The 26,918-nt window shown below is 45.1% G+C and overlaps 1 protein-coding gene across 1 annotated transcript in view; it reads right to left on the bottom strand.

Moving 5' to 3' along the window:
* Hem (Nck associated protein 1 Hem) overlaps positions 1-26,918 on the bottom strand; it is a 99,668-nt gene that overhangs the window by 33,884 nt on the left and 38,866 nt on the right. Inside the window, exons 10-14 of the mRNA XM_084576151.1 lie at positions 25,374-25,729; positions 22,673-22,805; positions 20,273-20,562; positions 12,002-12,133; positions 5,980-6,095 (exon numbers count right to left, since the gene is read on the bottom strand). Coding sequence (XP_084432277.1) covers positions 5,980-6,095; positions 12,002-12,133; positions 20,273-20,562; positions 22,673-22,805; positions 25,374-25,729 — 1,027 coding nt within the window. The remainder of the gene's footprint in view (positions 1-5,979; positions 6,096-12,001; positions 12,134-20,272; positions 20,563-22,672; positions 22,806-25,373; positions 25,730-26,918) is intronic.

Genomic DNA, 26,918 nt, shown 5'->3' with positions numbered 1-26,918 from the left:
CAAGCCGATTTTTGTATATCGAATTATCGATATATCGAACTATTTTGCGATCCCCTTCGAGTTCGATATATCCGCTTCGAATGTACTGTGCATCTTTTGTCAAGAAGACTTCCTAGGCATTTTCTCATGAAACTTGCCAAGCCCAACAGAGCCCCAATGACATGTTACTCTCATTTATTATTTTTTTAAAAGAAACCAGCACAGCCACAACGAATTCTTCAAATACATAATACACTGAACATACGGATGATGACAAGATGCATGCCTGACAACCTGTGCAAATGAGCTGCCCCAAGTGAAACAGGTCTCCAGATCAGTCGACTGGGAAACATCATCACAATGATTGAAAGCTATATATTAGGATCCTCCAAGATCCAGCACTCGACGGACAGCACTGATGCCTTGGCCAATGGTTCAGAGCAGACACATGTGACCTGTGGCCAGCAATGTGAAGTGGCCTTCAAGCAGTCTGCTTTCTCACGTGCTTCACAAACAATGCAGAAACAGATTATATGTTCATCTGGTAAAAATGTTAGACATCTAACTGCGACTATAATCAAAGCACTTTGCTGCGGCTTCACATTATGACTAATTTATTAAATGGTTGGGTTATGAAATGCTCGTCCACCATCTTCCACCAGTGAGAAAAAAAATTACTAAAAATTCAAAGGCTTCACCCCACAAACAAGATAAATTCATGATAAGTGTACAATTTTGGCACATTAGAAGACCAATGTGAATGTGAGTGATGCATACTGGTATTTGGAACAATGAGGCTGCTTTTTAATAAGGAACAGAGAAATGACCAGGAACTCATGTTGGAATTACATGAACTCCAATGCGTTCTTCAGTCATCCAGTTGGCACATCACACCTTAAGTCTGCATCTCTTTGGGAGCCCATGAGAAACTCTCCACATGAGCTTTCCTGCATTGGTGGTTGACCAAAACAAGATGACAAAACTCATGCGGGAAGAATTCTGAAGGCGATAGGACAAGTGCCACAGGTGGGCGCGCTAAACTTGAAGCAAAATACCACAGGAGCAAATTTGAAGCAAAACACAAAAACTACAAGTTTGCAATGAGACTACACGAAGTTGGTCGTCGGCCATCTTGTTTTTACCAACTGTGGTATGTGGCAAAAACCTATTACAACAACACATTTCACATGGCATTCAAGTCTACAGGAGCATATGAATATTAGCAGTATATGTAGAAAACGGTCGAGAAGGAAGAGAGGATGACACCTTTGTAGTACAGTTTTCCTAAAACTTCAAAATTGGTATTTGGATAATTTGCCCAAATATCGCGGTTTTTCCATCGTTGGATTAATGAAGTCGGCGGGATTTGCTTGTAGCCACATTTTCAGAGGTAAAAAGGTTGTATAATAATTTCTCAAATCAAATGCAAACTGAATGACAAACACATTCAATGCGTATCCGAAATTGAGAATATCTGCACACCCCTAGTAATAACTAAAAGTTGAATGCAGTCAGAAATGCCTCTTCCTTTTTAATATTTGATCTAAAAATGACAGGACATAGGTGGTGTCCAAGTTTTGGCAGACATTGCATCACAGCAAGGCTTTGTCACGTGAATTTTAACTTCCGGGTCGTTTTTGTAGTTTGGTTTCTGGTGGAATTGCTTGCAGGCATACAGTTTCGACCTTTATTCTCTTGATATTTGCGCTCAAAGTGCTGGGAATGTGGTGTTGTGCTCGGCTTCCAATTACGGCAACTCAACTAGAACGCGATACAAGATGTTCCGAGTGCCGTCGAGTTGTGAACGGCGAAAACAGTTGGCCGTTGCGATCCGCTAGCTGACCATCGACGGCGAGTTGCACGTGGAACACGAGGCTTTATTTTATTTTATGCGTTTTGTCAACGGCAAGTGCTGGATAGCGTTGTGAAAGCTAGGAAATTTTGTGAAGTATGTTGTTTGCTCTCATTCAGGAGCACCAAGTTCTCGCTCGGGCGACTTTGGCTATGCGCTGCAGCTGTTTTCGCACGATAAAGGTGGCAGCGAGCGGTCGTTCCATGTCTTCAAAAGGTTCGCAAATTGTGTTGTTTGGCCTCCGTCAGTACAGCATGGTATGTTATAAGTACTGAACAATTTCCTCCCCGGCCATTTCTGCTAAATGGAAGTTTCTAGAGCCACGGCCAGTGCTTACCAATCAGCTGTCGATAGTCGGTCTCGTTGCCTGACTAGGCCAGCGTGTCACCGTTAGCGGTTGTAAGATTTATACATTGTTGTGTAAGCAATTATTTGCTGATTTAACTCCAGATAATGAAACATGCTTTCACCAGCGAAGCAATCAACGTGAGCACGCAGAAATTTCGGAGAAATACAAGCAAGATGAATAAAGCTTCCTGCTTGTCCAGACATACTACATGGTGCTGTGATGTTTATTCTTGTCCTGTGTAGAAAAAGAGACAGTTAAAGACTGTTGCAGGGATAAAAATTAACAGCATTTTTCTATACTCCGGGTCAGAGTCATTAATATCTTCACTTCAGGACAGCACTAATATATATTGTCCAGCTATGTTTCATCTTTCATTGTATGGCACATAGAATAGGTGACAGCTGAGATACATGGTATAAAACCAAATTTTGCTGTTCAGCAAAGCAGTTTTATAATGGCCTAGGTGCTGCTGAATGTGCATGCGAAAATTAAATGAATGTCTAAAGCTACTTGTGATCCAATGCAAGGTGCTGCATGCATGAAGTTTATGTGTTATTTTCATTCGCTGTGTGGCCTTCAGATAGAAAACAAGGCGCTGGTGGCCATTGGCTATCTCTAAAAGTGCAAAATTCTGCAAGGTAGGCAGAGGCTGGCCTAGCTAGCAGCTTTTATGTTTGTAAGGGTAAGAAGTATAAATCTTGCCGAGGCAAGGTTTCTGTGCTCTGTGCATTTTCTTACAGCTTGCTATTACTCGCCCACAGGTCTATTGAAGCTTATTTCTACAGCCTGTACTAGGCATTTTGCCACAATATACTATTCATCACTCTCAGCCTTGCTTGTTGGTCATTAATCACATGCTGTAAAAAATGTGCTGCAAAAGTACTGCTGGTGAAAGTAATATGAGGTGTAATTACAGTACGAGAACGGTTTCCCATTTCCAAGATTCTTTGCTCTTTCATGGCTGTATTAAAGACTATAGTCACTTTCATCTTTGGCTATTTTCTTGTGCCTGACTGTTTCTCTGGTGCCCGTAGCAAAGCTCTGCTAAGCGTTATATTGCTTTCAATTGATGTTTTCATTATGAAGAAACACAACACAAGTTGACTTTATGCCTGGCTTTTCATACTTGACTCCTTTACCTTGAACACGTTGTATATAGTGCAGAAGGTATACATTCCCACATTTCAGTATGTAAGCATTAACAGCTTATGTGCCTACTGGAAACAGCTGAATGTACACAGTCTAGTTTTTCTGTCCAACCAGACCCCAAGCACAAAGTACACAACAGAAAAATAGTTACAGGCTCTTCCAGGCTTTGATTGGAAGAAATGATGGTTTCGCATTCTGAAGTTTCTGGAGGTTTCGAGAGACGCCATTAAAACAAAGCTTTTGCTTTAGTACTTCCCTTTTTGGCCGACATAATGCAGCAATCAGTATTGGGCAATCAAACATGGGAATTTCAAACATGGAGAGCTTCCAGAGTTGTATGTGAATGGCGTAAAATGTCCCACACACTATGCTAGTTAATTTTGTTTATGAGTGGGGTTTTCTCTCATGCACTGCAGCCTCGGCAAGTGGATATATTGTCTCTCTGACTGCCTAAATAGCTAGGTTACTAGCCGACCCAGGCCCTCAACAAGCATTACTAAAACTTTTTAACCATATAGTCTTGGCTACATACATGTTGAAGCATGATGCATGCAAAATAAATACAGCAGTGCTAAAAATGCAACATACATCATGCAGTTGCATTTTCGTACTACAACTCAAGTAAAAATCAAATACTTGAGAGATATTTTTATTATTTTTTTCGTGATCCTCCTGTTTCATTGATTGACAGTATATGTTTACCATGATGCAGTTTTTTGGCATTCTCTCCTACAGTTTAAAAAAACAAACAAAAACAAACTAGCACATATATGTAAACAAAATAAGTTGAGCTATCAAGAGCATGTAGCTTAAAATAGCATTGTGCACGCTCTTAAGGTTTTGAAGCACTGGTAAGTAAATCAAGATCTACTAGAGGAATAGCACAATACACTGCTACAATCACATGTGACAATTATAGCTGAGAAACTAAAACACGATGTACCGGCCATGCTTGCAGGCAGCTGCAGTACACCGCAAGACAAGAAACCCTAGCTGCTCTGATTCTCTCGGGCAGTGCAGCCTAAACCGATAACGCTTTGTAAAGGCTGCAAAAAAAGTGCACTATGTCCTCCTGGTATTTGCATGCTTTCAGCTCTTAGCCGTCGTACAGCTTGCGCGACAGTCCGCTCCTACGTATCGCTAAACTGCGGTTGCCAGAAGTCTAATTATCCGGCTTCTGCTAGCGAAATACCTCTAAATAATGCTTACTCTAGTATATTTAAAGAGATATATGTAGCGACTGCATGCTATCATCAATGAAAAACGAATGATGCATGCTAAACTTCAGCGCGAACAGACGACACACGTTGTAATGGTTGCACTTGCAACAATTTTTTACCCGTTTTCTTCAAATACGAAACGTTAATGGGGTCATAACATGTGTGCAGATCATTATGACCTTTTCTACAACTTCATTCACGTATATAAAACATGTGCAGAGTCGAATTTAAGCTTGTTGATGTCGAGTTTCAAGCACAGCGCAGCAGACCCGCGTCTCGCCGATCGACCCGGAAGTCGGAATTACCCAGCGTGCTTTGCGGCTCGTTCAAATTGGACACCACCTATTGGATGCGGTTGGTAATAGTTTTTAAATCTGAGTTGTAAACTATAGGGGTTTAACATTCCTAATTGCATGCAAAAACTGACATTGCACAGCAAACAGGAAATTTTGCATTTTGTCACTGTCGAAACACAACGCAGTAAAAGAAACCGGAAAAAATGCTCAAATTATCTAAAGTCTGAGTTATTAAATTACCCTGAAAAAAAAAAAGGAGAAATGCACGCATCACTTCACTGCAGTATGTGTATTTGGTGAAAGACCGGGCAATGGGCGTGGGAGGTGACAAGACACAATGCATGCTGTGTCGGTTAAAGATTCGAGTGACATTTACAATTGATTTTTCTAAAATAAAAGCAACACTTAGCAACGTTAATCAGATCAAGGAAGAAATCAAAGTGCATAATCACAGTTTATTCAGTGTTAAGGCAATGACACTATGTTGTCATTCAGCATTTCCTTTGAATGCGTGCAACTGATGAAATTGCCTTGCAACTGATATCCATAATGCAAGAATAACAACATACTTCTTTAATAAGTATTTTTTAATACTATCAGTAGTATCTTCAAGAATAACAGTGCTGCTGTGAGCATGAACTACATATGATAATGCAACGTTATAAAAGCGAAAGCAGCGGGGGCTGCTGCATTTGCAACGTAGGTACAACGTAGGCTGAAACACGGTGCGGAGCTATATCAACCACAAGCCCTCTTTGTGATTGTAAATGTCTCTCCAATGCCAGTTTGCATTTTGTCACCCCAAAACTTGCAGGGTTCTGCCAAATTTGCAATAATTCAACACTAGCTAAGAGATAGTTGGCGCCAGGAATTCATTATATCAAGGTGAACTCCTGTAACAGCTTTCAAATACATGTGCTTCAATGGGGGCGGTGTTGGGGAATTGAAAAACCTTGCAATACCGAGCAATTCGCTACGTGGAAGTCCGTTACGCAGGGGTTCAAAATGTATGCGGCAATTCAAAGGTCATCAAATAAAAATAAAGGTGGTTCCTGCCACTTTGAACACTTGGAAAACCGGCTGAGTTGATTCAAACACTTTCAAATGATTACAAGGACAGAAATGATTACCCACCATGGTTCTCGATGCCCTGCAGTACGCTCATGTAGGCCTGCACACTAGAAAGCAGCTCGGAGGGCTTGGCTATCTCGTGGCTCTCCGGATTGTACATCACCATCCCCACCAGCGCCCTGCAACACACACAGGCACCAAGCAACAGTTTCCCCTCACGTGTGAGCAATAAAAACCTCAGGCTACGCAGCCTGATAATATGACTCAGCCTTCCTCGTGCTGACTGTGTTGGCCAACTATCTCGATGCCACCTAAGCTAATCTATGGTTATTCACCTGGTGCTCAAGAAAATATTCACAGACATCGTGATAATAAATTTCCTCTATCGGCTTTTACTCATTTCAGGGCCGTACCTCAAATAGCGTGTCCGAGTATAAATATCTCGGTTTCATTATCTCACATAACTTCGTCTCAGACTAATCGCATTAATTACATCTGTAATAAAGTAGTTAAAGTGTTGGGCTTCCTGTGGCGCAAATTAACTAACTCCCTGTATATATAAAGCTACTAATGTGTAAATCATTAATTCGTTCAGTTTTAAAACATGCTTTTGTTGATTGGAATCCATAAACACAATCGCAGATTGATAGATTGGAGGCTGTCCAAAAAAAAAAAAAAGCAGTGAATTTCATTTTTTGCCATTATGACTGCTAGTTCTCATTCTCTTCAGCACTTCCTTCACTGAAACTAACAACTTTCCGTACATTATTGCATCGAATTATTAAAATTCTTGTACTGTGTAATCAATTCTTCAGTCACACTCTCATCCAATCCCTGTACTTTTGCTCGAGAAACATCAACCAGAATTTATCATGAATTTAACTTGAAGCCCTTCTATGCACATATTAACGTGTTAAATTCAGTTTTTTTCCCACGCAATCTTGGAATGCATTACCTGGGACCATTTCTTTCTTTGATTGTGAATGTTTTGCAACAGCCCTTCAAGGCATATAGTCATTGTATACATGCCTGTAACCAGCTGGTGATCATGCACTCAGCTCTTTTTGTTCACACATTTGAGGTCCAGCACACTGTATCTTGTATTTATTTTGTAGCTTGTATTTCTTAGTGGATTGCAGCATTGAACACAGCACTGTGTGTTTCCATGCACATCTTACTCGCCCACTTCTGCTAGAGCACTCCACTGCGCTACAGTAAGTACAAATAAATAGATCTATCTAGTGAAGCAGTGCAAGGCCAGAGGAAGAAAGGGACAAACACAGCGCTGAACTGACAACAAATATTTATTCCGGATGCTAAGCATAAATATATATACTTTAGCACAATCGAAAAAAACAAAGAAACAGAGAGGAGCAGAAAGAATCAACCCAGTCACTGTGTGCATGCAACCGCTTCGCGTGTACAACGGTTATACGGTATCAAATAGTTATGCTCTTTCAACGAGATGGCTATGGAAGGAGTGCTGATACAATTATCACCCAGCTTCATGATTTCAGATGCTTCGAAAATCTCTCGTGTAAGTTTATCCTTGTGCTTGGTAACTACTTGGCTGTTTTTGAATACTGGGAAACATGAACAATCACGACAGTGAATATCTATGTGGCGGGCCGCGTTCTTAACGTTGTTTCCATGCTCCCTAAGTCTATCATTTATACAACGGCCAGTTTGGCCAATGTATGAACCACCACACGTCAACGGGACTGAATACACCATGTTTTCTTGACATGACACATGCTTCATCTTGTGGTTTTTCTTGCATTCATGACCAGATTCTGATCTTTTATCTGGGCCATTTACCCTCGCACACAAGCCATTCAGTCTTACGGGTGCCGAAAAAACAACATCAACTCCAGCCTTTTTACCTATTCTCTTCAAATTGTGGGATACAACATGGACATAGGGTATTACTGCCAGATTTCGTTTGGAATAAGGGACATCGTTGCCCCCCCTTTTTAGCTTTTTCAAAACCAAGGAACTTAATGCAATCGTTCACAGCCACTTCATGCGTAATTTCCAGCGGCGAAAGCATTTCAGAAAATATCGCGCACAAGTCATTCACTTCTGAAGCGAACCTAGCCGGGTCACAGTCTAATAAAATAAGGTAATAAGGTAAATAAAAGGTAAATAAGGTAATAAAGGTAATATAAACGTTCGCATTAAGTTCCTTGATCTAACCTTATATTTTTCAGACTTCCATGTATGCTGGGCATTTGAACCTAGGAGTAAAAAGCCTTTATTTCCTTACAGCTCAGCCCATTCGAAGCTCGTGAAAAGAGGCATTGTGATGTCATGCTTTCAAAATGCCATAAAAAAATCCTGTCCACACAAGATTGATTATAGCAGTTTCTCTAATCAGGTTGATAGACTAGCAGACGCAAAATAGCCCCTTCATATTCTGGCGTTAGTAGCAGAAGGGATTTTGAAAAAGCTAAAAAGGGGGGGCAACGATGTCCCTTATTCCAAACGAAATTTGGCAGTAATACCCTATGTCCATGTTGTATCCCACAATTTGAAGAGAATAGGTAAAAAGGCTGGAGTTGATGTTGCTTTTTCGGCACCCGTAAGACTGAATGGCTTGTGTGCGAGGGTAAATGGCCCAGATAAAAGATCAGAATCTGGTCATGAATGCAGGAAAAACCACAAGATGAAGCATGTGTCATGTCAAGAAAACGTGGTGTATTCAGTCCCGTTGAAGTGTGGTGGTTCATACATTGGCCAAACTGGCCGTTGTATAAATGATAGACTTAGGGAGCATGGAAACAACGTTAAGAACATGGCCTGCCACATAGGTATTCACTGTCGTGATTGTTCATGTTTCCCAGTATTCAAAAACAGCCAAGTAGTTACCAAGCACAAGGATAAACTTACACGAGAGATTATTGAAGCATCTGAAATCATGAAGGTGGGTGATAATTGTATCAGCACTCCTTCCATAGCCATCTCGTTGAAAAAGCATACCTATTTGATATCATATAATCGCTGTACACGCGAAGCGGTTGCATGCGCACAGTTACTGGGTTGATTCTTTCCGCTCCTCTCTGTTTCTTTGTTCTTTTCGATTGTGCTAAAGTATATATATTTATGCTTAGCATCCGGAATAAACATTTGTTGTCAGTTCAGCGCTGTGTTTGTCCCTTTCTTCCTCTGGCCTTGTGCCGTTGCGCTGCTTCTCTAGATATGTCAGACCAACTTGCCCACCAGTTCTTATTGTAAAATAAATAGAGCAGTCCTTCGGAGGGCGTCTGCCATTCTGTTCTTGAGTTGCGCCCGACTATGGTGCTCCAATCTGCAAGGCCTTTTCCACGGCCTCATCACGATGTATTGGCACTTGCTTCTCTCACATCGCTTCCTGCCAATAAGCCGATCTGAATGCCCTCCATAGTCCCTAGTTGTTCCCTGTAACAATTCTGCTGCTCCTAATTAGCTTTAATAAGGAATGCTTTCTGCATTTGAGTATGATGAATCTCCATTTCCACTTGAGACACTACAGCCACAAAGGTAGGCGACTCATTTCTCGGATTTCAACACTTCGGACCTGCACGATATTTCAGACTTCACTCTGGAACCATCACACACCCCCTAGGAACGTGGCATTTTCACAACCAATATTTCGAACTCTGCGGAGTCCAAAAGCACGATTTTTTTTACCAAAATTGGCGCCAGCAATACAACAATAGTCGTTCCCTGTAACAATTCTGCTGCTCCTAATTAGCTTTAATAAGGAATGCTTTCTACATTTGAGTATGATGAATCTCCATTTCCACTTGAGACACTACAGCCACAAAGGTAGGCGACTCATTTCTCGGATTTCAACACTTCGGACCTGCACGATATTTCAGACTTCACTCTGGAACCATCACACACCCCCTAGGAACGTGGCATTTTCACAACCAATATTTCGAACTCTGCGGAGTCCAAAAGCACGATTTTTTTTACCAAAATTGGCGCCAGCAATACAACAAAGATGTGATTCAGCCAAAGGCTCATTCTTTTTTTTGGCATGATAAAGATCTGAGCAGGCATTGTTGTTGCAACCAATTGGTTCGGCATAGCTGTAAAAGGCGCCATTTTGGATTTAAGCAGAGTCATTCAGATGTGTTCACTGTCGCTATTTGAGGCAGCTGCAATAATGGTATGCCCCTTGTTGTCACCGCGGTGGACTATATACAGTGCAAAATCGCAAAAGGTCTCTTTTTACTTGCTTTCTTCTCGTGAGTTCCATCTAGAAGTCTTGGCACCCGTTGTTACTCGTGGAAACTCAACACAATTGCTCTGCACAGAGCATTGTTTTGTACGTGGCATGAGCATTGCCTGCAGCTGAGTCGCAGTGGTGAGGTAGCATGGACATGAAGAAATCATGACTACCTGAGCTAGCCTAACTGGAGAGCTAATATAGCGATTAAAGCTTAGCATGGTCCACTTCCGCAAGCGTGGCACACGCGGATGTCACCTTGAGCAAGTTGCACACTTCCCGGCAACGTGCATATCTGCCATGTCAAGGCCAATCAGTGCGTGCACATTAGTGCCCACGCTCGCAGTATCGGATCACGCAAGCTTGGGTCGCACGCGGAAGCAGATCGCAGTAGCAGATTGCACTATGCTATAACTCCCTATTATCGACATATAAACGAAGCATGGGGAACGGTGATGATCGCCAAATTTAAAGCCGATTTTTCGCAGATAAGTTTTTTATTGCATGTTAATGAATTTTTCAGATCGTCGGAATATTCAGACCATTTCCTGGGTCCTGCAGAGTCCGAAAGATTGCCTGGTGACTGTAATCAATACTCAGCAGCACTAGGACACTCGCTGAGATTGTTCACATGAACTTAAACAAGCAAAACAGATCAAATTAGGGATTTTCAATGTGGCCCGTCACATGATTCCGAGCATCAAGGATATTGGAGATGCACCGAGAATCTAGCTAAATCCCATTTAGTATGCACTCCACAGGGCTGGATACAATGCTGAGAGTGTCGGTTAACTCCAATCTGGATTAACAACATACCATAATTGACGACTTTTTTCACTGTGGTAATTTTCCTTTCATGCTACATCAATGCGAAATGAAGGTGGCAGAAGATACATGAGCTGCTGCAGCCCCATGCACATACACCAGTGCACGTATAAGCGAATGGATAGCGCACACTGGTGTTGCTGATCAAAGGTTCTACTACTGATATGCAACCACACCGGAATGCAAACTCCCAGCACGACTGTCTATATCATTAATATTCCAAGCATGAACACAAAAAAACAATTTCACCATATATCTCACTCTACCCAGTTGAAGCCTCCATTAAAATTTCTGTGTTCATTTGTCGGTAGCTACAAATAGTGCTGCTGTTGTGTCCTTCTACTCTTGGTCCTCGTTTTTTCGCGCTACATTCAAAATGAACCCCGTCCTGTGCTAGCTGCATCCGCTTCGCCCCTGCACATTTCTTTAACTCATCCGCCCACCTAATTGTCTGCCGCCCCCTGCTACACTTACCTTCCCTTGGAGTCCAAATGGTTACCCTTAGAGATCATCTGTTATCCTCTCTTCAAGCTACATGTCCTGCCCATGCCCATTTCTTCTTAATTTCGACTAGAATGTTGGTAACTTGAGTTATTTCTCTGACCCACTCTGCACGCTTCCTATCTCTTAACGTTACACCTACCACTTTCCGTTCCATAGCCCTCTGCATTGTCCTCAAACTAAGTAGAACCCTTTTCATTAACCTCCATGTTTCAGCTCCCTAGGTCAGTACCGGTAGGATGCAACTGTTATACACTTTCATCTTGAGTGATACCGGTAAGCTGCTAGTCATAATGCTTGAGTGCCTGCGCCCGTCCCCGATCTCATTCTCCTCGTTATTTCCCTCTCGTTGTCCAGATCTGTGGTCACTACCTGTCCTAAGTAGACTACCACTTCCAACGCGTCGCTACCTATTTCAAACTGCTGTTCCTTTCCCAGGCTGTTCAACATCACCTTAGTTTTCTGCACATTAATCTTATGATATAAATATTATGATGACAATGGCTGCAAACAAGCGCCCCCATGTGGCTGCGGATCAAGGCTCACTTGTTGAAGCGGTTCTCGAGGTGTTGTGCCAGGTACTCCCTGGGCGCAAATGTGTGTTCCCACACATGAATGCTGGAGGCATAGTTGATGGCGAAGCACAGTTCCGTCAGTGCCATATGTAGCTTGTCCATCCTGCGATCACCACAATGGAGACTCATGAGCATCCGGTGACATATAAGGATCTCCCTCAATCAGCTGCAGCACAACTAGTTCAAAGAACAACACTGCCAGACACTGCTGATAACGAAAAAGGTGCAAGAACAAATTACAATATGCAAATGACAAGTAGTGCTCAAAAAACCATCCGAAAACCGTCAGAAGATTCATTTCCTTTGTGGCGGATAGCCTTTTCTGCCTCTCCGAAACTTCAAAAAGTTTGTGCTATCCCCGCAGTTGTTCCCAAGCAGCTTTCCCCTCTACAGATTGGTGTGGAATTGCACTGGAAACACATGTACAGTAAAGTTTCGTTAATTCAACCCCCATTCACTAAAAAATTAAGATACGTAAACTAGCAATGCAGTACTTGCCAATGCCAAAGAAAATCTGCGGTGTCAAATGCTCATTAATTTGGACAAGGGTCTTGCACTGGTTAATTCTGAAAGGGAGTCACGTCAAGGTATGACCTGCACAGCCAGCAGTCACATCAAACCTCAACTGCATGGAAGAGTGGTGCCTATTTATTTATTGTATTTATTTACTGATACCTTTAATGCCCCTATTGGAGTATTACGTGAGGGGTGGGTCATGTCGATGATTTTTTTTCAATGAATGCCTTGAATTAGCATCTAAAACTGCATCGGCAGGAAGGCGATTCCAGTGCTTGGCTGTCTCAGGAAAGAAAGCATTAAGTTGTGCACTAGTGTGTGCGGATGGTGGGTAAATGGCTTTGTCGTGGTTAATGCTATCAGAAATGCGGGAGCTGGTGTGATAAATGAACTTCCAAGCGGTGAGTGATAAAATTTATGAAAGAGACATAGTCTGGCAATTTTGCGGCGTGAAATGAGGGTGAAAAGATTATTATTCTGATTTCATTTAAAAGGTAGTGCTAGAATAAAAAGAGTAATCCGAACGAATAATTATTGCTGCCTTATTTTGAATAAATTCAAGGATGAGAGAAATATATGACTGGTAAGGGCCTCAAACTGCTCATGCGTATCCAAGTTTGGGATGAACGACTGTTAAATAAGTCAGAAAGTTATAGTGAGAGGGGCCAGCCACAAGTTACGTGCAAGAAACCAAGCATGCAGTTGGCATCAGAAGTAATACAGTAAAAGCTTGTTAATTCGAACTTCACGGGACCGGGAAAAAAGTTCGAATTATCCGATGATCGAATTATCGAATGGCCTCGAAAAAACTGACCAAAACCATTTGTATTACGGTAAATGTACCGTATTTAGTCGCGTAATGAACTCACTCGCATAATGAACCCACCCAGCCCCGTTCGTGCCAACGAATCTGAAAAAAATAAAAAATAAAATAATAATAATAATAAATGCGGCAGTCGTTAGCGGGTCCCTCCGTTTCGCGCCGTCACAGTCCAAAACACATTTATTGGCAGTGCGCCAAGATGCTGCGCAGCAATAACGCGTGTTTATCTTTTGACTTGAGCTCCGGCAGGGGGGAGGAAAGCGAGCTTGGCAAAGTGCCAGCGCTTGTCTGGTTGTGCAAGCCTCTTTTCAGTACGTGCGCTCATGCTGGGGCGGGCGGCGCCGTATACTGCCACTCTAACCATTGGAACGAATGGTGCTAAAAGCCGGCGTCATGATCGCGGCTGACTCGCGTGCGTGCTTCCTTTGACGACTGATGGGTGGAAGGATAGATGGCTATCGCAAAAAAACAAAGTTTAACCCATAGTGCCCGTCCCAGATCACAGCCTTTTATGGGCGTTGGCTGGAACCGTGCCGACAGTACTCATCCCTATTACCAAATTAACAGGGTTGGAATTAACGAGTATTTAGTTGAGAGCTATGGAGGTTGCGCAGAAGAGAGAGCAGGCAGCCGCCGCTGCGCGGTCATGCACTGACCTTGCCGCGGCCGCCGTCCCCTCCCTCCAACGCTGCCGGCCAGCCGCCACGCCAGTCATGGTGCCATTTAAGTTTTACCCACTCTTCCATAGTTTTATCTGGTTCCATCTTCTGTCCCCGTTTTGGACGTGCGCAGCCTCCAATTATGCCTACCGATCGCGAAGATGTTTCTTTTTCTTTTTTTTTTTTGCCGTGTGATGTGCACCAAGCCGCCTAGACGCAGCAGCGCGTAGTTCGAATTGTCCGTAGCGGAACCGACTCGCATTCGAATTAACGGGTTTTTTTTATACACAGATCTCTATGGAGCTTGGCCGGACCAAGTAGTGTAGTTCGAATTATCTGAAAATTCGAATTATCGAGGTTCGAATTAACGAGCTTTCACTGTATTGGAAATGTGGGGTGATTGGCAAAAGAGTGGGAAATAGTTACACCATGGTATTTGTAAGAGGTGACTGGAAATTTCAGAAGGGTAGATTAGTATTTTGCTGAGAGGCAGGTCTTCCTATGTTGAAATGTAATTAGAGAAGTTTTGTAAGATTTAGAGACATCAGCCATCTGTTGCACCCTGATTCAATGTAGTTTAAGTCTGCCTGCAATATCAGGGTACCGGTGCTGTTAGTGATAGATAATGCAATCATTGGCAAATAATCGAATGTTAGATGTGATATGAGCTGGCAGATCATTAATGTAAATTAGAAAAGGCAAAGGGCCGAGTACCGTACCTTGTGGCACACCGGAGATAACGGGGGTCAAAGCGGAGCAGCGTTCATTAGCATATACAAAATGTTGACTGTTAGTAAGAAAGCATCATATCAAATCAAGAGAAAGGGGATCAATATTTGAACTTGAGAGTTTATGGAAAAGCTGCTTGTGCGGAACTTTCTCAAATGCTTTTTAAAAATCTAGAAATAATGCATCCACTGGTATGTTAAGGTCTAAATTGGAACTGATGACACTGATGAATAGAGCCAGTTGCGTGTCCCATGACATACCTTTCTGGAGACCATGGTTGAATAGAATGAGACATTTACTGATAACAGAAAGTTTACAATATGGGAGTATACAACATGTTACAACAGTTTTGAATAAATGCTAGTAAGTGATATAAGACAATAACTATTGCATGAAGATGGGGAACCTTTTTTTGGTACTGAAATTACGATACTGACCTTTTAGTCCTGTGAAATTACTCTGGTTGATGATGACTGCTAAAATAACTGTGCAACTGTTATTTGCCGCGCGGCAAATGATCGGTGCAGATGCGCGCGCCTTTGGGGAAAAGGTGCAGCGCAGCCTTAGACCAGCCGTCACCAAATTGTTCCCTCTCTTTGCTTCAGCGCATTTGCGTGGCAAACGGTCGAGGGTGATGCAATCGTCCTTGGGGAAGGTGCATTTTACAGCGCGTGGCACGGAGTTCGATATATCGAACGACCGGTGAAATTGGGATTTAATATAGGACGCAGCTTTCCTATACTTTTACATGGGAATTTCAAGGAGATATTCCGTGAGTTCTATATAACCAAAATTCGAATTATCCAGGTTCGACTGTATTGCTTAGAATCGTGACAATGTTATGTTTTAGCTATGGCTCTCGCATAACAACTTTTTGTTTGGTGTGGCTGTATACACAAACTGTGCTATCGATAATGAGCTTATCATGACGGAACCTAAACATTTCCTTCTGTGACTTGCCATATTCAACTAGACGTCTTCTTCTTGTGCAGGTGTTGACTGAATAGTCCTGAGCTATGCGGTAATCTCTATTTTTTTAGCCTGTTAGCACTTGAAACTACCTGCTCTTTAACTTTGAAATGAGTGAATTTCACGATGATTGGTCTTGTTTTGCTTTCATTTATATTTTCCCAAGTGACAAGCCCGCTTGGTATCCATTGGTGGAATGAGTAAGTAAACTGTATTGAATCAAGACAAAAAAACTTAAGATAACATAAGTGGCCCCTTAGTCCAGAGTCATAAAATATGATTAAAAAGAAAAGGATTATGCATGCTGGAGGACCCTGTTGACATAGCACATGGGGGCCTTCCAATATGCCACCGTGTCTGCCCCCTCAGGTGGAGCGAACCACTCCCGAAGTGAACGAGGTCAATAACTGGGTGGGAGAGAGTCTGTGTACTGTTGGTAGGATTGGAGGCTGTGTGGGCAGTCCCATAGCATGTGCCCAGTGTCAGGGTATCCTGAACAGTAACAACATTTAGAGCATAATGGAGGATGTGAGGAGTGGGAAGACTATGTGTCTGTTTGTAGGACAAGGCAGGAGTCTTCCAGGAGCTCTTGGAGGATCAAGTGGCGCCTAGCTCATTCTTGGCGGGCTAGGGTCGGGGGTGATAGTGGATGGGCCAAGGAGAGCGCGAGTACCCCGGAAGAGCTGTGGCACGAGAGCTCGTTGGCCGGCACTCCATCGTGACCTGGAACATAATCTAGAGTATGGGCCGTGCCCTGGTAAAGGGGCTAAGCGAATTGAGAGCTGATGGAGGATGTGGGGGAGAAACGAGTGGTCAGGAAAGGCACGAAGCACGTTTTGGCTGTCAGCAAGTAATGGTTTGTTGGCCAGGAGTGGCGTGGCAGAGTATGGCTGAGGTTAAGGCCTGGATTTCGAGAGATAAGGAGGTGGGAGCATGTGAGAAGTGGGTGACAATAGGCAGTTTTTTGGAGGCTATAACAGTCACCCTACCTTGCTGAGTCTCAACATGGTATGAACTGTCTGTATAGGTAACCTTTGTCAGGTCGGGGTAGCGGTAGCGGAGTGTGCAAATGCGAGCCTTTCTGTGGCCAGCATGGTTTATTGGGTGCATGTTGCGAGGTAGGGGTGGTACGTGTATACAAGGCAAAGTTGTCCAAGGGGATGGTTTTGGTGGAATTGGAGGAAGGTCATTGATGCTGTAGCGAAGAGAGCTGAGAATCTGTTGGCCATGATGTGTCAGGCGGAGGCGCGGTTACTGTGCTAGGAACTGCATGTCGATTCTTGCGTCCAGGGGTGTGTGGAGTTTTGAGAGTGGGGTGTAGTGGGGAACCACGAGAGCCAGGCGTGTGGCGGGGCGCAGGAGTCTTAAGTTTTTGCTGTTGGGAGGGAGTAAGTCGATGTATGGAAAAACATACAGGACTCTAGTGTAGAGAGGGCCTCTGTAATGTGGCATATGCCGTGCGTCCGATTATGTGAGTAACTTGAGTGAGTGTTCATTAGCATGTGCTAAGCCATTCAGGGGCTTTGCTCTCCTCTGTGAGGTCAAAACAGATTGATTGCTTTGATTCTTCGCTGAGGGGGGGAGGGGTGTGTCACATAGGGTGAGGTCGATAAGATTGTGATTGGCTTGCGCTCGGGCTTGGTGAGGGGTTAGTGAGGGTGGTTAGTGACCAGGACATATTCGGCTTTAGTAGAAGAAAGGGTTAATCCTGCCAGATGAGAAAAGTTGAGAACTATATCAATGCCTTGTTGAAGGGTGGATGAAATAGTGCCAGGATTGCCTGTGCACGTCCAGAGGGTTAATAGTCTGCACAAAGCCCTAAAGTGAGTGACGGCACCCATTTGAGGAGGAGGGGTAGAGGGCAAAGGGGAAGGGAGAGAGAACAGAGCCTTGGGAAACCCTGTGAGAGGGTGTCTAGCAGGGTTGAAGGTAGTTTGGCAGCATAGCATTGCGACGAGTCGTGAGAAAGTTGTAAACATAATTGCACAGGCGATAGCTGCAGATTAAACCTTTGAGTTGTTCAAGGATGGCAGAATGGTAGATGGAGTCAAAAGCATATTGGAAGCATATTGGAATGCAGCAGAGTTGATGACTGCTGGAGTACTGATAGACCTCTTGCTGAATATGAAACATCGTGTCTTGGGTGCACAGATGAGCCCGAAATCCAGTCACGGTCCAAAGGAAGAAATCAAGTTTGTTTGCGAGCCAAATGAAATGAGTGAGGATCATCTTCTCCATAAGCTTGGCTACACATGATGTGAAAGAGAGGGGTCGGAGGGTGACTAGGGTTGCTCTTTTGCCAGGCCTCAGGATGGGAACTACAATCGAACCTCAACGTAACGAACCTCAATGTAACAAAATTCGCGATGTAACAAAGTTTTTAATTTCCCGATCTCTGCCCCATTGAAAACTATGTGTTTTTTTTTGCAATTTAACGAAGTAATTTTATACCGCACTCTCGATTTAACGAAGTTCTGGTGCATCGCATGCATGTGCCAGTAGCCATGTACCAGTAGCATGTACGTACCAGAAGTCTCCTGCACTGCACCCAATTTCTGCCCCCAAAACAGGTTTAGCCACCATAGTGAAGGGGCTTTTGATCTGCAGAGAAGCTGACTTCTAGGTTTCTGCAACCCATCTATCAGCATCCGCTGTACAACACGGCGCTGGTAGGCTGCTTTAAACGACTGTATTATGCCCATGTCCAGTGGTTGCGTTTTTGATGTCGCATTTGGGGGCAGAAAAAGCAGCTCAACTGCCGTTAATGGAGCCTACACATGGTGGGCAGTACAGTTATGAAGAATGAGAAGAACTTTGCACCCTTTCTTTGACATCAGGTGATTGCATGCTACGTTATCGACTGGTAGCAAACTTGACCGTTGCTCTGACGTTGACGGTGACGGATGGAGTCCCATGGCTAATGAGATGTTACCCTTGGTCCTTTCCTTCGACCTGCATGTTCACGTGGCTCACGTGTGCTGGGCTCAGCTAGCTTTTCATTGTCCTTTCGTTTTTCTTTTTTTCGCTTCGGCGCTTTCTTTGCCATGTCGCCGCTTCTCCGTGCCTCCGTCTTAGAAGCCGTAAAAGATAACCAGGGAAGCTGCTTGCCGCATGTGGGCCGCTCCTTGTTACTCCGGCGAGATGCCGTGAAAGATAAATCGGGAAGCCGCTTGCTGCATCTGCACCGCCCGTCATGCCTCGAGCGAGATGCTGTGGGGGAATCGGGAATGCCAATTGTCGCGACTTGCAGAGCACAGGATTGATGAATCTCAGCATGTGGAAAGCAGTATGCGGCACCAAGGCGTTCCTGTAGCCGATCGGCTAGTCTCACAGATGTTCATTGTAGCCGAGACAAAGCGCCATAACCCTATTGTATATTTTAACAGTCGCACCGGACTTGTTCGCGATAAGCGAGCGTTCGTCTTAATTAAGTGGGGCCGTCATAAGTGGGCTCGACTGTACGAGCACGAATAGAATAACTAACATATTCGATTCGTATCTGAAATTTCAAATATTCAACACCCCTAGCATTATATTGTCAAGGGACGACGAGGCCGCACCATCAGCGTCCCTCACCCCGGCTTTCATCATTGCCCACCCGCGTGATCCCAGATCCTTCAATGGAGTGGACTTATGAGGACTTCATGATGAGTGCTTAAAGCATTGCCATACACGGATCACCACTTAAATAATTATATAATTGTGTTTTCTGACCCCCCCTCTTTTCATTTCAATAGCCTAGTAATGGCTGTGATGTCAATGTTCTGTATGGGTCATTCGATAAATGGAAACATTGAAATATTGACACGGCGCATTCTGAAGAAGCCGAAGCGCTCGCGAAAGCCCAAAGCGACGACGAGGAATGCGTCGTGTCAATATAATTACTCATTCATCAATTTAATTCTTCGCAACGCTAGTCAGCCTGATTCAAGCCGGAATCAAAACTGGTGGAGATCCAGTGATTGCATTCGAGTTTTCTTTTTGCTGCGTGAGACTTATAAAAGACACTCTGGCGCATAGCTATTGCCTGGCTGTAGATGCTCAAGCTGAAACAGGTGAGAGAAACATGCAATTAAAAATAATTTAAAGGTTGTAGGCAAATACCATGTGGTGATCCATGTACAGTAATCATGTCTCCTGCATCATTGAAAAGAAGAAGCATGCACCAAGAATGTGGCACCTGCACTCCTTGCTTCCTAGGTTTTTAGTAGGCCTATTTGACAACCTCTTGTCATGCTGGCCACATCTGGACATGACCTCCCTTAGGAGGCCCATTTGAATGAACTGATTTGAGACCTCTAGACTAGCGAGCATCTGACATCGCACATGTGCATGGCTGGAACCAAAGCAGCAGGTTAAATTACATGGATTTCTGAACCAAAGAGAGTTAAATTAACCAGCTACTATTGCAACAGACTTGTGATTACTGCCAGCAGTTTCTTCATTGTAGGAACACTTTTAATGGAGAGAAAAATTATTTGCAGCACAGTTTAGTGAGGTCCAGAAACCGATATGTCAACAATGAAGAAGACCCCCTCCAACTCACGTGCTGAGCTCCTCGCGGGTGCGGCGGTAGCTCTCGGCACCGGGCTTGTCGCGGGGCGCGTTGGGCTGGGAGCCCCCCGAGCCGCCCTGGCGGTGCTTCTTGTCGGTGCGCTGCTTGCGCTGGTGCATGGCCAGCAGAGCCATGTGGGGCGCCGAGTGCTTGGGCAGCAGCCGGTCGCTCATGGTGCATTGCTCGTCACAGATAGTGGTAATGATGTTCTTGGCCTCCTTGGACATCTCGTCCAGGAACGCGTTCACCAACGTCAGGCTCCGGTCCCCAATGTGGTGGCGCTACAACACCCCCCCGTTGAGAAGGTACCCGCAGAATTACTCACGAACCTTGCTTTCACAATAATATACCTCATGCATGATAAAAAGCAAAGACAGACTGTAGCTCTGTTGTAGAGCCAAGGCTACAGATCACTCAGTGACAGTCAACAAAATTTGACCATGCTGCACAAAAGAAAGCGAGAAAGCTGCAAAACTCTAGAGCCTTCTAGTTCCATAAAAACGTGGCACTCTCAAACACCACTACAGTCGAACCCGGATATATCGAACTCGAAGGGGATCGCGAAATAGTTCGATATATCGATAATTCGATATGCAAAAATCGGCTTGTGACGGCACTTACGATGCGAAAACACGATACCGTATTTGTCGCTTAATCAACCCACTCGCATAATGAAGCCACCCTCCACTTTTGCACCCGAGCATTTGAAAAATAAAAAATGCGTTAAGACCGGCTCGCTCACATGCAAGCGATTGAGCGATCTCAGCGACAAGCGGCAGCAACAAAGCGAAAAATTTCAAACTTGTTGGAACTGTGTCCCTCTTGCCGCTCGAGCCACTGCGACAGCTCAATACAATGTTTCTGTGTCACTGCAGCAGAAATCGCGAGCGTTTTCGCTTGCATGTCGATGGCGCGCGTCACTACGTCTCGGTCGTCGCATCCACAGCTCATTTCTTGGCAGCGTGCCAAGATGCTGCGCAGCGATAACGTCAGGGCGCGTTTATCTTTTTATAGCTCCTCCGGTGGCGGGGAGCAAACTTGGTAGAGTGCCCGTGATGGCTTGATTGCACAAGCCTGGTTCGATTTATCACGCCGCGCTGCTTGGGGCGGGCGTCATGATCGCAGCAGCAGACTGCGTGCTTCCGTTGATTCATACATGTAAAGATAAACGGCTCCCGCAAAAAAAAAAAAAAAAAAAAAAAAAGCCTGCCGCTTCTTAACGTCCGCAGCCGCCATATCTTACGCTAAGTCGCGTGTATAGCACAATGGTAAGAAAGAATGGCTCTCGAAAAAAAAAAAAAAAAAAGAAGAAGAAAAACAGAGAGCTGCCGCTTCTTAACGTCCGCAGGCGCCATAGCCACGTCAGCCACCGCGCACAGAGGGTTCGCAACACACGCTGGAGAAAGCGTCCGACGTCTGTCTTAAAACGGGCTGAGCTGGCTTGGCGCATGCGTACCGTGTGTTGAAGGAGAGATATAGCTCGGCAAAAGAATGGGCACACCCACGCACATGGCTTGCAAACGTCACATGTTGGCGCGTTGGCGCGCGGGAAACGATAACTGCAGATGCGCGCGCCTTTGGGGAAAGGCGCGCCCTGAAAGGCGCTGTTCTGAAAGGCGCTGTTCAGACTGTCCCCTCTCATTCCTTCTGCGCGTGGCTTGAAAACGTCGAGCGGCAAACGGCCAAGGGTGATGCGATCGTCTTTCGGGAAGGCACACTTTCCAGTGCGTGGTGCGGAGTTTGATATATCGAACGACTGGTGAAATTGAGTTCGATATATGACGCGGCTTTCCTATACTTTTACATGGGATTTTCAAGGGAATATTCCGTGAGTTCGATATAACCAAAATTCGATATATCCGGGTTCGATATAACCGGGTTCAACTGTATTTGCTGTCTTGGCAGCTGCTGAACTGGTCACAATAACCCAGGACACAGTGGATGACAGGAGCGACTTGCTCTTCCATTCATTGCTTTTTCTGGTCCGGCTGCTTACCTGCTCTTGACTTCTTCAAAACTAAGAACGGCTCTGAATTCATCATCAGCCGGACTATACCCACTTCAGGGCGAAGGCCTCTCCCATATTACTCCAATTAACCCGGTCTTGTACTAGCTGCATCCACTTGACCCCTGCGAACTCCTTAAAACTTGATCCACTCTCCTGACTTTCTGCTGGCCCTTGCTACGCTTTCCTTCCCACGGAACCCAATTTGTCACCCTTAGTGACCACTGATTATCCTCTCTTCACAATAAATGTCCTGCCCATGTCCTGCCTATGCCCTGCCCAGAATTTAATGCCAGGTTTAAAAAAATGAGAGAGAGGAAAAGAAAAGGAAATTACACCTCGCTGTGGAGCATAAAAAATATAAAAAAAAGTGTTGGGGATCTCACCTCCTCGGGGCACAGCTCGTGTGTGCAGTTCATGAAGTGCCCACAGATGAGTGGGAAGGCAATGATGTAACGCGTCTGGGCCGGGAACTCCAAACACAGATGGAATTGGTCCTCAAAGGCTCGGCTAAAAAAACTGCGCACAAAAAAATGAGGGATATCCACAATAAGTAGGGCGGGGAAGCAAACAATTCTAAAAAAGAAGGAACTTTCTGAAACCTGTGTAGAAAAACATGGAAAAGAGAACCACTCAACCCGACTGAAATCTAGCACCATCACTGATTAAGATACGCATGTTCCTTTGGGAAGAGCGTTATTGATGAGCTGCTGATGCAGGTGTCGCCTGGCCTTTCTATATTGCAAGCCTTAGACATGAGCCTCGAGGTTTCATCTTTATATTGGACAATGTCAGTGGTCAAATTGAGATTCAATCCTAACATTCTGCGCCTTCTCACCACGGCTGCTGCGGCCCTCAGAGATGCAAGCGCCAAGCTGCCTTGTGACTGTCATCATCCCTAATGACCTGTACAAAGAAAAGGCTCAAGAAGCAGTCCATGCCAACCTCAGAGAATTGGACTCCATCAAACCTGCGAAACTGAAAGACAAAGCGATCCAGCTTTGTGAACAAGCTGGCCCATCGAGGCTAGTGTCATCCGTGAGGGCTTCGAATGGAACCGGCATATCAGTATTCTTGAGTGCCAAGACACACAAAGATCAGTGCCCTTTCCGCGCAATTGCGTCAAAGCAAATGGCAGCATGAGGTTGCTGTGTTCCTACAGAAGTACCTTTCTCATTTGAAAGTGGAAGACCCTTTCCTCATCAGGAAGCCCAAAGCTGTTTCAGACTTCTTCTTTTTCAATTAATGTGAAGGACCTACACTACTTCTTACCTCAGCTCCGTGAGCGTTGAAATCAGCCTTTGCATCGAGCGCCGTGGCTTAACCAAGTTCCAAAATGCATGTGGAATGGACGTTAGCAGGTATTTACGATATGTTAATGACTTTTTAATTTTATATCGCGCTCATGACACACAGCAAACTGTTGCCGAGATTTTTGACGTGTTCTGCAATGAACTTAACTGAGCTGCCAACTAATAATCAGCTCAAGTTTTTAGAAATAGAACTACAGTCGCCAACCAATTTTTTTGGACACTCAAGAAGCCAAGAAAGTGTCAAGAAAACCAGACAGCCCCCAAAAAATGTAATTCATAATGAAAGATTCCTTCATGTACCAAATGGCCCACGGCACAAGCTCTCCGATTTTGGGCAGTAAAGGGTCCATCAATTTGCCACGGCTAGCGGCATCTGCGATCGAGTATAGGGGTATGCGGGGTGCATGCAATGCAGATTCGAGGTTGCAGAAAAAAATGGCAGTAATGTGGCAAGCTTTTGCAGCTTTTGACATGCGATTGAGGGAAAGAGTCCGGAAGATCGAAGGAGAAGTTTCAAATGTTCAAAATTTCGATCGGTGTTATGCGCTAACTCGATCGAGTGCATAACGGTGCCAAATAATCAGGTAGGTCTGGAGAACTGAGCGTCAAAAAATCGGTTGGCAACTGTATTTCACTAATTTTTGGGCACAAAGGACACAAAGAAATTTTTGGACACGTCCCTTTTCAAGGTGCCCCACCCTCGAAATACTTCCATCAATCTGCACTAGACACATGGCGTGTTTTGAAGCTGGCGTAGATTGCTTTGCACAGGAATATGCTGAAGCTGAAAACAAATTGATGGAGTCTCAGGAAACCCTCCCCATGGAACCACAGCACCTGCTGACAAGGATACAGTGTGACGATGCAAACACAGCTGCACTGAACAGCGCAGTTGCGTGCTATGCCCTTGTCTGCAGGCACTGTGGTTCCATGCTGACCAACAGAAATCGAAACATAGCGATGAAGGAGAAGTTTACCCCTGTAAGCCTTGGAGCCTTCTGGTTGGGGAACAGCAGAAATGTTTCCCCTGCCAAGCTTGTGTTGCAGTTTTCTACGACACATGCAGGAGAGCATGCTTTTCCAAGGCTTGCACACTTGAAAAGCAAATACAGAAAGAGGAAGAATGTGGCTAAAGAGATGCGACTCAGTTTAAGCGTGACCGCAGCATGTTTTGACAAGCTATGCGGCTTGCAGTGATGTGGAAGTTTCTCTTGTAGTGAAAGCTACACTGCGCTACATTTTCAAGACGCCGGCATGGCACCGTGGCACGTCGCGCCGTTGCCTAGCAACTGTCACGTGGTATAGACTGAGAGCTGGGCCAGGAGTTGGAGGAGAAAAAGAACTCTGCAGTTCGCAGAGACGGATGACAACAGCGAGTTGCTAGTACAAAAGATTTGTTCGAACATTGCGCCGCTGGCACGTTAAATCCAGGTGCCCACGGAAAAATTTGCTGCAACACTAGCAGCGTTCGCCCTATCACTAGGTTCACGCCATCCTTAAACCCTTCTTTGCCAGGCAACAAACAAAAGAAGGCACCTATTTCAAGCGGCACAAGTGTTATACACCTTCTCACCCCCTTCTCCCCCCAAATAGCTTCGGCCGGTCCACAAAGGGTCAGTCCCCAGGATATCTATGGCTGGGAACTGCTATGTTACAGGACTGGAAGCAAACACAGCGAAAGAAAAAACACTCTGATGGTTTGATCACAGGCCTCACAAAAAGTGGACATCATGAAAAGATCATTCCAGCCAACGAGACACGCTGTTTCCCGCACCAGAAGATGGAGAGGTCAGAAGTCTCCACGAGCAGCCGGTCAAGGAAGTCCACCATCTTGGTGTGGAACACCAAGGTGTTCATGAGTGCCGCAAGGTGGGGCCGCTCGCGCAAATTCCAAGCGTGGCGCTGGGCGCAGGCGTGCACCTGCAGGCGACACCAGTCCAGCCGCAGTCCCCGCAGGTCGGGTGGCACAGGGTTGTCAGTGCTCGGCGGAGTCAAGGCACGCGCCGTCGAGCAGGCTGCCGACAGCAGCGCTGCATCCTCCTCGGGGATCCCCGGGACGCCTTGCAGCGCTGCCTCAAGAGCTGGCGCATCGAAGCCGTTCAGGTACTGCACATAGTACAGCTGCACCACCTGCACAGGCCCCAGATGAAATGAGATTCAAAGCAGCAAGAGCTGACTGGCGAGCAAAAATGTCTGACAAATACAATTTCAGATCCCTCAAATCACCCGCTTCGGAACGCAACTAGCATTGTACATTTGCTACCAAGGTTTGAAAATGGTGTGGCTAATATATTTAATTATTTCACTCCTCTTCGAGGTACCTACAACAAGCTCGATGTGAGGCTTGTGAGCTGTTAAAAAAAAAGCCACTTCTCCGGGATATTTCGACACTGAGAACAAAATTGCTCAACAAGTCTGTCTTTCTGCACTGGATTAAGCTATGGTCAGTGCACAGATTTTGAGTTCACAGTAGAACACCCCCTTGTCAAACTGCTACCGTGCATAACGTAAGTGCAAGTAAGCCAATACTGTAGAGTTTACTCACTGCTGTGTTGCCCAGTACTGCATTTTCCCAGCCGCTACATTGCTGCGGGCAAGCCCTAGCATGGTTTTCGTTGCCATTTAGAGTGTTCCCACATGATACGCTGTAAGCTGGCACCCAAAGCTGGTCTGGGTGACAAGTGCCAATGACTATTTTCATATTCAAGGTAGCTTGGCTAGGCTTAACCAGGACTATCTAAAGATTTAGCAAAGAGCTGCAGTAAGGGAATTGTGTGCTGCGTTCGGCACAAGGAGGTTAAACAAAACAGCCAGAGTAGTGGTACCCCGTAGACATCAATGCGAGCGGGTGAAGTCGGCTGAGCCGGTGGCGTCCATGTTGCAAGAGGCGAGGAGCATGCGGTGCCATGCATGGTAGACTACCCTCACATATTGCATCATCGGGGGAACAGTGCGCTTCGAACTGCTGCAGCACTCTCTGGAAGAGGGACAAATATGAGTAGCAATGCACAGCACACATACACATGCATAGGTGGTAGAGCGCGTTAACAACAGAACCCACATTCACTGCAAGGCACCCACGCGACCCGCAGTTTCCTGGGCGTGCGTGCCCGACAGATGGCGCCTGGTGTCGAGAGTAGGAGCCTGCTAGCAGCCTGCGTGTGAGGGTAAAAAAAATTGGTTCATAAGGAGGTGGAGGAGGCCCTCTATGAGTAGCTGCTTGGTGCCGATGCCCAGAACTTGCTTATCACCAGGCCGATTATGGCCACAAAGGCGAAGCAGTTTGCCCTGCTGATTAACAATGTGGACTTTCAACCAG

The sequence above is a fragment of the Amblyomma maculatum genome, chromosome 8 (assembly GCF_055883805.1).
Source record: "Amblyomma maculatum isolate TAMU_Amacu chromosome 8, ASM5588380v1, whole genome shotgun sequence".
Classification (NCBI taxonomy): Eukaryota; Metazoa; Arthropoda; class Arachnida; order Ixodida; family Ixodidae; genus Amblyomma; species Amblyomma maculatum.
The sequence above is the reverse complement of the archived record's forward strand: the minus strand, read 5'-3'. Positions and strand labels throughout refer to the sequence as shown.